The sequence below is a fragment of the Nanorana parkeri genome, unplaced genomic scaffold (assembly GCF_000935625.1).
Source record: "Nanorana parkeri isolate BGI_ZX_2015 unplaced genomic scaffold, ASM93562v1 scaffold563, whole genome shotgun sequence".
In the NCBI taxonomy this organism is placed as follows: Eukaryota; Metazoa; Chordata; class Amphibia; order Anura; family Dicroglossidae; genus Nanorana; species Nanorana parkeri.
This window is the reverse complement of record NW_017306831.1, coordinates 205,364-216,459: the sequence shown is the minus strand read 5'-3', so window position 1 is coordinate 216,459 and position 11,096 is coordinate 205,364. Positions and strand designations below refer to the sequence as shown.

The 11,096-nt window shown below is 43.2% G+C and overlaps 1 protein-coding gene across 1 annotated transcript; it reads left to right on the top strand.

Moving 5' to 3' along the window:
- Nucleotides 1–1,006: 1,006 nt before the first annotated feature.
- Nucleotides 1,007–7,543, top strand: LOC108791624 (alpha-tectorin-like). Its single transcript, XM_018562164.1, has 7 exons — nt 1,007–1,043; nt 1,299–1,334; nt 1,770–1,900; nt 3,411–3,695; nt 5,244–5,384; nt 6,491–6,644; nt 7,371–7,543. Exons 1-7 carry the CDS (start codon nt 1,007–1,009, stop codon nt 7,541–7,543), a joined length of 957 nt encoding a protein of 318 aa, XP_018417666.1.
- The last annotated feature ends 3,553 nt before the right edge of the window (nt 7,544–11,096 follow it).

Sequence of the window (11,096 nt, the reverse complement as noted above, 5' to 3'; positions counted from 1 at the left end):
CGTTTCAGCCACACATGGCCTTAGTCATAGCTATAACTAAGGCCATGTGTGGCTGAAACGTGTTAGCGGGTTTTATGATGTGAGCTGCTCATTTGACATTCAATAAAGGATCGGAGCATCAAGTTGTGTGCAGGAACCTGTGTTACATATGCTGTAGATTGAGGTGGACGGAGAGCTTCCTGAGCACCAGCATTTCCTATTTCATCCACGATTGTGGGCTTAGGTTGGCCGGGTTTCCAGCTTACGTAGTATTTGAGGTTGAATAAAGACACAGGTCCATCAAGTTCAACCTATTGCGTGTATGTATGTGATTCTGCATGTGTATGCGTGTGTACGAGTCCCTGTGTGACCTTGTTTTTAGGAGTACCTGTACCCCTGTATGTTACAGTCTCTGAGGAAGGTATCTAATTGATTTTTGAACGATTCAACACTCTCAGCTGATACCTCTGCTTGTGTCAGCGAGTTCCAGACCCTAACTGCTCTGACTGAAAAGAACCCCCTACGCCCTTTGTGGTTAAATCTTTTCTCCACCAGTTTTAGGTGGTGGCCTCTAGTTCTTGTTATGGAGTTTATAGTAAAACGTTTATTGCTGATGTTGCCATCACCACCCAACATTTTTTACATCAGAATCATGTCCCCCCTTAATCTCCTCACTTCCAGCGTGAACAAGTCTAACTTTAGTAGCCTTGTCTCATAGCTTTGGTCTTCCATCCCCTTAGTTTGCTCCGTCTAAAACTGCTGCGCCATTTTACTGCAGAATGAGCAGCATTGTCACCCTGCTAAAGGAAGCAGGGCAGTGAGCGCCGGGCAGCGGGCAGTGAGCTGTGTGTGTACAGTATATATATATATATAATATTTATAGAATGTGGCAATACTATTATCCATTGCTTGTGTCTGTAAAACTGAATTGTCCTGTGCATGTGAAATACGGATATTGTGTATTTCCTTTTTTTATTTAATGTAAAGATTTAATAATATCGTGTTTCAGGGATCAAAGAAAAGAACCATGAAGGCTTTGTTCGGTTTAACCCTCCTGCTCCTGGGTAAGTACATGAGACATACTCCCCCTTTATAGGGTCCTACCTACAGTATGCTGACATCCCACACTATGCACACTATGGACGATATCTCTGTATAGACATCCGAAGATCTGCAAAAATTAAATAACTTGTTTTTGAAAATGTAAAAGTGTCATGTGCCATTAAAGTTGATGTAAACCCAATCACTGAAAGCTTATCGCTTATTCCTGCGTTCCATGAACTGCCATTGACATTCTTTTCCTGTGTTTGGTTTCCCAGGATTGCCATCCATCCTCATGTTATGTATGGAAGAAGGTATGGATCATTACCTCTGTACCCGTACCCCTGTATATTACGGTCCCTTAAGAAATCGTCCAAAAGTTTCTTGAACAATTCCACATTACTTGCTGAAATCACCGATACTTGTATTATGTACAAGTATCTCCGCACAGGTGAAACTCCCACCATAGTAAACTGAAGGACTGGGATGCCATATATTCCATTCAACAGACTGACATTAAAGTGCATCTAATCTCAAACAGAAAAATGTCACATATTGCAGCTTACCAGTCCTTAGATGTGGCGGCCGCATTTATTTTCAGCCCCCCCCCCCTCTTTATTTTCACCTGGTGATCCTTTATTTCGCAGTTCTTTTTGTTAGGTCATTTTCAACAAAGCTGGAGTTTTTTTTATTACATTACATTTATTTTCTGACGCATTCACTTGTTTCCCCCCGCCCTTCCTCTGCAGGCAGTAACCTGTTTCCGTACGGCCTACATTTGAATGATGTCACAACTCCAAGAGAGGATGACGGAGCATCAGAACGAATTAATTTTCTGCATTCATTCACTATGTTCCACGAGACCCACCGATCTTGTTACGTAGGTTTTATTTTCATGACCCCCCCTCGTGTCCCCTTACCACTGCAAAGAAGCTTTTCGAGTGCAGATAGCGTTTGAATAGCTTCTTCCCCGGCTTCCACTGGGAATGGCAGCTGAGGGAGCGGAAGTGACGCAATCATCGTCGCTGATATTAATTTACAAAACAAATGAGTATTATACTGTGTTTTGGGACCTAAAATTTACTTAAAGGAGAACTATGGGGTTAAGGCTTTTCCCCATAGTTCTCCTTAGGGTAACGGGAGGACACAAACTAGCGTCCTCCCGTCACCCTAGGCTCAGTATATAGGGAGCTACAGCTCGCAGTATACTGAGATGCCGCAGCTGAAGCGGATCCCGACAATTATGTCTGGATCCGCCCAGCTGCGTGAGTGACAGCTGGCTCTGCCTATCTAGAGGCAGAGCCAGCAGTACCCGCCCCCGCCCCCGCCCGTTCCGCCAGTCGGCAGAGAGCAGTGACAGGATCGAGAAGTGAGCTAACGCCGGTATATGTTCGCTCACCTCCCGATCTACTGAGCCGACCTGTGACAGTCTCATTGTCACAGGTCGGCTAGAACTATGAGGTGAGTGAAAAGCACTCACCTCATAGTTCTCCTTTAATGTGTAATTTTTACAGAATTTTGGGGTTTGATAAAGAATTGCGCTTTCATATATCATGCGATGTACAACATTTGCAACTGCTGCTATTTTATTCTACAGGATCTGTGCTTTCAGGAAATATAAAGCTGGCTTGCGTCTTTAAAGGAGAACTATGAGGTGAGTGAAAATCACTGATCCTCATAGTTCGAGCCGACGTGTGACAATGAAACTGTCACACGTCGGCTCAATAGATCGGGAAGTGAGCGAACACATACCGTCGCTCGCTCACTTCTCGATCTATCCCTGCAGAGAGCCGTGACTGTCACTCACAGCTCCCTGCAGGGATTCCCACCCTCCCAGCTCCGATCCTCCAGCGCTGACTGGCGGAATAGACGGGGGAGGGTACAGCTGACTCTGCCTCTAGATAGACAGAGCCAGCTGTCAATCCCGCAGCTGGGTGGATCTCAACAGTAATGTCGGGATCCGTCCCGGCTGCGGCGTCTCAGTATATAATGAGCTGTAGCTCGCGGTATACTGAGCTTAGGGTGACGGTAGGACGCTAGTTTGTGTCCTCCCGTGACCCTAAGGAGAACTATGGGAAAAAACACTGACCCCATAGTTCTCCTTTAAAGAATGTCAATTATTAGTAACATGAAGCACCAAAATAAAAAAAGTTCTGGTAGGTAAAAATGAAACATAAATGTATCTTTAAAAATGTAAAAGTTTCGGAAATGTCCAGAAGGTAAAAATGACCAGAGACAGTTAAATGGAAGTCAAGATAGAAGAAGAAGTCTACAAATTGTTATAAAAGTCATACAATCTAGTCGGAGTTATAACACACACACAAAAAATAATAAAAAAACAAAACAAAAAATATATATATTTAAATTTTTGTTTAATTTTTGTTCTTTAGGTAAACAACAACGGTGCCATCTCGTTTAAAAAGGAAGTCACTTCCTACACCCCTGACGGCTTCCCCCTGGCCAATGTAAATGTAATCTGTCCTTTTTGGGGGGACGTAGACAATGAAGAACCGGACCATGGGGATATCTTTCACAGGCAGGTCTTGGATGAAGCTACTCTGGACTGCATAAGTAGTTTTGTCAGGAAGTATTTCCCAAATTTCAATTTCACAGCCTCCTGGGCCTTCATTGCAACCTGGGATAAAGTACATTATCATGGAAGCGAATCAGATAAGGTAAGAGACCGCATCAGCTTATCCTATGTGTGTGCGAGGGGTATCTAGTGGTCACTTTCACAGAGCCAGAGACCTCTTTTCATGTTGGGGCAGGGGGTAAAATGGGCATTCAGTGGCTGTGCAATGGATAAACAGGGGCCAAACCATTCTTATGAATATCTGTAAAAACATAAATCAAAGCAACGTGACGCGCTGTATTTTTCTGGAAGACGTTTCCCAGGTTGTCCGACCAGCTTTCTTAATTCAGAAAACATTCTCTGGGAATAAATATGCTGAATGTTGCTCCAATCAACTTAAAGGAGAACTACGGGGTAAGTGTTTTTCCCCATAGTTTTCCTAAGGGTCACAAGAGGACATAAACTAGGATTCAGCAGTGTACCTACATCTAAAGGAAAAAGATCACTCCTTTGAAGACAATCAAGCATGCATCCTAGACAGCAGGGATGCACCGATACTGGTACTGATACTGCACCGTATCGGTATCGGTGCCGATGCCGAGTATTTGAACGAGTACTCGCTCAGATGCCTGGCCTGATACTTTCGGTATCAGGAAGCCGGTCAGCGAGTCATTACACGCTGCACGGCTTCCTGATTGGCCGGGAAGCCGGCTCCATGCTCCCTCTTCACTTGTGAGCCAATCAGGAAGTCGGGGCAGCGTATAATGATTCGCTGCCCGCCTTCCTGATTGGTCGGGAAGCTGGCTAATCAGGAAGCCGGGCGCTATGTAATGACGCGGCCCCCGGCTTTCTGATAGGCCAGGAAGCCAGCTTCATGCTCCCTCGTCACCTCATCACGAAGGAGCAGGGAGTTGGCTTCCCGGCCTATCATGAAGCCGGGCGCCCTGTGTCATTACACGGCTCCCGGCTTCCTGATTGGCCAGAAAGCCGGCTCCATGCTTTCTCGTCACCTGCGGATTGGGAAGCCGGGTGGCGAGTCTTTACTGGGTCTGAACTGGCTTCCTTAATGGGACTTCCGGTATCGGTATTCGGTATCGGCAAGTACCGGGGGAAAAAATATCGGTACTCCATACTGAAATACTGGTATTGGTGCATCCCTACTAGACAGGGAGGAGAACCGGTTCAAAAGAGGTGTAAAAGAGGCCATTTATGTTAAAATGGAGAAGCCAAGCTTGAATAGAGGTGGCGGGGGAGGGGGGGTTGAGACATCTCTGTTGTTGCTGTTTTAACACCTCTCTCTGGATGGCTTAATAACACCTGCTGGCTCAAATTATGCAAATACAATCAACACCTCACCCCATAAGGTCTCTGACCCCATGCCGGTTATAATAAACAGATTAAGTGGATTGGAGCAACATTCACCATATTTATTCCCAGATAATTTTTGTACAAGTCATTCTGAATTTAGAAAGTTGGTCAGGTGACTAGCGAAACGTCTTCAAGAAAAATACATCAAGTCCAGTTGCCTTGATTGATTTTTTACAGATATACCATGAACCTGGATGAACGAGAACCTCCGCAGACATTCTTGTGACTATACTGTTTGCGCCGATGTTAAGAAGCTGACCCCTGCTCTTGTTTTATGTTCCAGACAAACACCTTCCAGTGTGTGTTGGCCTCTGACAAGTACCAGAGGTCCGTTGTTATTTTCCTGTATGAAAACATTTCATGGACAACGGGCACAGCCAGTGGTGGAGATCCTATGACCGGCCTCGGGGGCATCCCTGCCCAGGTATGACGGCCGAACGTGGAAGAGATAATATCTAAAACCTAAAAACAAAAATGTCATTTATTGACGCATAGCGGTCCTTGGATGTGGTGGCCGCATTCGTTTTCTTTTTTTTTAGGTGCATTTCCTAAAAATACAGAAAAGTTCACGTTCGTCTTGCCGGAATTTCAGTATCCTTGTAGCTTCCTGTGCACCGGAATTACAATATCAAACAAGAAAGTTAAACCCTTCCTCCTATCCCTCCTTCCTACTCATTCTCTAGTTTAAAAAAAAACAAACTTTAATTCGCACTGCATTCACCAAAAATGTACCATTTTTCTAATTGGATTCAACTGGAAAATGTGTGAATCCTGGGTGAAAGTTGTATGACTCTCATGTGAATTTTTTTTTTTTTTTTAATAAAAAGACCCCCTAAAACTTTTGCTCACTTTGATCCAGCACTGAAGGCTGTGTCTGTTGATGATTGGTTACCCCTTGTTGTGTCATCTTCAGGTCACTGCAGCCTTAAAGGAGAACTATGGGGTTAAGGCTTTTCCCCATAGCTCTCCTTAGGGTAACGGGAGGATACAAACTAGCGTCCTCCAGTCACCCTAGGCTCAGTATACCGCGAGCTGTAGCTCACGGTATACTGAGACGCCGCAGTATACCGCGAGCTGCTGCTCGCGGTATACTGAGACGCCGCAGCTGAAGCGGGGAGGGGGGAATCCAGCCCCTCCTCTGTCACGGCAGAGAGCCGTGACAGGATCGAGAGGTGAGTGAACGCGGATATGTGTTCGCTCACCTCCCGATCTACTGAGCCGACCTGTGACAGTCGTATTGTCACAGGTCGGCTAGAACTATGAGGTGAGTGAAAAGCACTCACCTCATAGTTCTCCTTTAAGGACCTGAGCAGGGCCGGAATTACTCTCTCTCTGCTGCCCCAACACCAGGTTCCTCAATGAGCATCAGCCGTACCCCCCTGATGGCGGCCCTTATTATGGTAAATACAGCCCTGTATACACCCTCTATATATGTATAAAAAATGTTGCAGACTTTGGTCCTTCTTTAAAACACGATTGTACTTTCTCATTAGACCGAATGCCTTCTTTAAAACAATATTTCATGCACAGGCTGGCTTTAATACAGAAAACGAATACTTCAACATGCCGATGTCTAGAACGGAGCATATAGTAAACATCGCATCCTCCAGCAACGTTGAACGCCCAGGATTGTGGATGTTCCGTGTCGATGAATTCATTGTGCCTGGTGGCTGTGTATACAAAGGTATGAACTTTCATTTTTTTTTATCCTGTTGGGGAGGAACCAAGACCAGGTTCCAAAAATGTATTTATGTGCTCCTCAAATTATTGAAATATAAATTAAAATAGAACAGGGGCTAAGCCTCTACGGATGTTGCATTTTTACATCAAAGCCATAGTTGAGCGAGGCAACAAGGATCAAATATAAGCCAGCATAAAGTGAAGAGCCCATCACAGACCCAGAGGCTTGGTTGGTTCTGTGGTTTGTTTTTGGAGTTGGGTGTGAATAGTTTATAGAGAGTGTGGACTCCAGACCAGGAGGCATGGTAGGTTCTGTGCTTTGGTTTTGTTCCTCAGTGTCAATAGTTTATAAAGACTGTGGACTCCAGACCCATAGGGGTGGTAGGTTGTGTTCCTTGGTTTTGCCACTTGATATAAGAACAGGAAGTGAGTGTAAATCTCTCCAGTTGGGATAGGGACAAAAATCTCCACATTTTTAATACAGTGAAAAAGAACTAGAAAGCCTGGCAATATCTTGTATGCTGTCTATGCCTTCTTGTCCTGGTGACAACCACTCATTAATGCTTTTCTAAGGCCATCACAAGGACAGAAATTCCAACTCTTCTGTACTCTACCTAGAACTAATAAATAAGTAAAAGTTTGATGGGTAAACTCTGGATTCTATAAACATGGCTGTGATTCTGATTTTTATATTTGAGTCTGATTTTCATTCTGGTTGTTTTGTTTCCAGACAGCTTCATGAGTCGCGGACAGACCGCGTGGATGGACGACGGGTGCTCAGAGAAATGCTTTTGCAAGCATGACGGTAGAGTTGAGTGTGCACGGAAAGTATGCGACGAGGGCCTTGTCTGTCTGGCCTCCGGACGCTTCTTTGCATGTCAGATCAATGAAGAAGATTGTTAGGTCTCCTTGGGGTCTTGAGATAGGGACCCCTCTCAAGGCCAAAGACCGCAATTTGCTCCCCTCACTTCTCCAACTAATCATCTTTCTTAGACAATATTGTAAACTTAGAAGAGAGACCCAATCATGTCACTGCACACTACTCTGCTGTCTCAAAAGTCTTTAGCTGTTAACGGTTCTACTGCAGATAAGCGTTTGGCTTGTGCTTGGCCCTCTGCAATTCTTTTTCTAAATACGCCACCTTTCTTCGGTAGCTTTCTTCTTGGTTTGTAGATTTGTTTAAGGTTGCTTATTTCTATTAACTTGGGATCTGGTTCGGCTCTTCTGTTTCTGAGTAGAATTCCAGAGCGGATTTATAGTATATTCAAGTGCAACAGAAAAACTTTGCCGGAGGGCAGAAATAAATAGCTGAGGAGCATTGAAGGGTGCTAGAAAGCAAGTTACTTGTTACAGGACAGCATAGGCAGGTGGTAAAAGTATGTCATCTGAAAATGTGTGACCACTTTTAACTAAGGTTCTAAGATCAGAGCATGACTCTAAGAATTTATTTAGAAGTGTTATTAAGGGTCAGTTTACCGAAAAGTTATATTTTAGTTAGGGTTGGAGCCCAGTGGACTGATTCATCCTCTGGACTGATTCAGCCGTATACCTTGGATAGTCAACAATGAGGTCTTCCTGGAGAAGCTCCCCATGGTTTCCTGTCTGTCTGGGAGTTTTGGTTGTTCCTGCCCACCTTTCTCTGGTCCAGGTCCTCCTGTTACATGATATATAATAAATAAAATCCCAGCAGGGATGGCGGTAGCCCCTTCTAACTAGCACAGCAGATATCCAGACCCAGGAACTTAAGCTGGGTATACACTTAGGTTTTTTTGGTCCAGATTTTGGGCTAAACCAAACAAAATTGAATAGATTCCTCTTTTCAAGCTAAACAGCATGGATGGTGGAATCAATTCACTGTGGCTATTGTACAGTTTTCTGCCGGGATCCTTTGATTTTTCAGCTGAAGGATGTTAGGTGGGATGGCAAGTTCATCAAGGATAGACCAAAATCTGCTCTGTATATACCCAGCTTAAGTGTTCAGATCTCAAGTCCCTACAATGATAGAATAAAATTTATTTTTGGTGATCCACAAAACACACAAAAAATCTAATTTGAATTCACTGACCCTTTAAGAAAGAAATAAGTATCTTGTGTAAGTTCGCTTTATTGCTACTTAATGCAATTTAGTAGACTCTGATGCTAAACCTGTAAGTATATGTTTTATCATAGTTCTCAGGACCCACTCAAATCAAGTCCTTAGATGTTTGTGATTTTAGATTCAATTGCCTAAAGGTATTCATTACCATAATTGCCAATAGTGATGAGCAAATTGATTTGTTGGAGATGCTAGCCAACCGCAAAATTTTGGATTATCTTGAATATATATACTTGCAGATTCGCCAATCGACAGATACATCTACAATTATACAATGCCGATTCTTCTGATGTAATCATCACTGCCTTCCAAAATACAACATTCAGAAATTGACACTCAATACAAATTTGTGTAGAAGGCCAATTGCCACTAGATGTAGCACATCCACGTCTACCAATGCCACAAACAGATTGGCAGAAGATAGACTAACATCAACGTCACAGAACTTGGGATTGTCCAAGGAAATTTGAGTCTGTAGATGAATCTGCTTCCATCTCCTCTCCATTTAAATGTTATTACACATTCTTACCACCGTCAGGTATTTTGACTACAACTGTTACATAGAAGCAGCTTTCAAAAATTAGAAGAAAATTATCATCTGGGTTAGCGGAGACTACAAGTGGACATTTACTTAGTGATGTAACCACTACCTGTAGTTCGAATGGTTGGGATCTAATGTTGCGGTTGGAATCTAATGCGGTCACCAAAAGCCTACCTGTGCCTCCATTCTGAAGTCACTTTCTGTCCCTTGATCATTTCCTTTCCAATTCATTCTTAAAATCTTGCAGTGGCATTTTTGTAGGATCTCTTCCAAAGTTCTTGGTAGAGCTACTTGTAGAACCTGCAAATCTATATGTAGCAGTTTGAAGCTCTTCATAAAATCAATAAAATTAAAGCATGCGAGTTACTGGTAAAGGAACCATTTTTTTTTCTGCCTCTGGGCGCAGCTGAGATCTTGCTTGACAATGCTTCAAAATGTCAGGAGTTAAGTCTAATAAATGCTTTATGGGCCTATCCATCATTACTGTTATTTGTCGTTTAGCAATTATTTTTCCTGGTTCAGTTCACAAAGTGACAACACCGATTTCCAAGGTTTAATATTCTAGTAGCTTCTGCCCAATATTAACTGTTTGATTCTGATTTTCATGAGGAAGAACATGGAACCATTTAAAGGTTTTTAAAAGTTAAAATAAAAGAAGTAGATACAAGTTAAAAAAAAAAGTAGAAGAGGTTTTAAAAATTAAAGTTGAAGAAGAGATGAAAGCTTCGAAAGTTAAAGGAGAACTATGGGGTTAAGTCTTTTCCCCATAGTTCACCTTAGGGTAACGGGAGGACACAAACTAGCGTCCTCCCATCACCCTAGGCTCAGTATACCGCAGCTGCTCGCGGTATACTGAGACGCCGCAGCTGAAGCGGATCCTGACAATTGTGCCGGGATCCGCCCAGCTGCGTGACTGCCAGCTGGCGCTGCCTATCTAAAGGCAGAGCCAGCTGTACCCGCCCCCTCCCCCGTCCGTTCCGCCAGTCAGCGCTGGAGGATCGGAGCGGGGAGGGGGGGAATCCAGCCCCTCCCCTGTCACGGCAGAGAGCCGTGACAGGAGCGAGAGGTGAGCGAACCCGACATGTGTTCTCTCACCTCCCGATCTACTGAGCCGACCTGTGACAGTCTCATTGTCACAGGTCGGCTAGAACTATGAGGTGAGGGAAAAGCACTCACCTCATACTTCTCCTTTAAAGGGGAAGCAGAACTACAAGTCTACAAAAAATAAGTAAAAGAAGAGAAACTGATTTTAAAAGATAAAGTAGGAGAAAATATATTGGTTTTAAGAATTAAAATGAGAAGAAGAGATACAAGTTGTAAAAATTAACGTTTAAGAAGAAGAGGTGAAGGCTTTCAAAGTAAAAGTAAAAGAAGAGATACACATTTAAAAGACAAAGTAGAAAAAGATGAAAGTGTCTTTAAAATGGAAGTAAAATAAGAGAAACAAGTTTTTTAAAGTTTACAGAAGATGAGATAAAACTTTTTAAAAGTTGAAGTAAAAATAGAAGAGATAAAAGTTTACAGAAGGAGAGGAAATATAGTGATGTCAGTGCATATTTTTAAGAACCCCCTCAAGTGCCTTGATAATTTGAATTAGCATTCAATAATTATGCTCTGGAGGCAGGAGGGGCGGGGCGACGTAAGGAAATAACATCAATATTTGCATATCAAAGCTCCCTGTTTTTTGAAGTTCCAGGATTGGTAAGGGTCATTTAAAAGGATATCAGGCAGTAGAGGACGGCCACTTTAAATCTATGCTCCTGTTTTATCACACTCGCTCGATGGAAAGGGTTGCCTTACATTATAATTAAAGCACTATT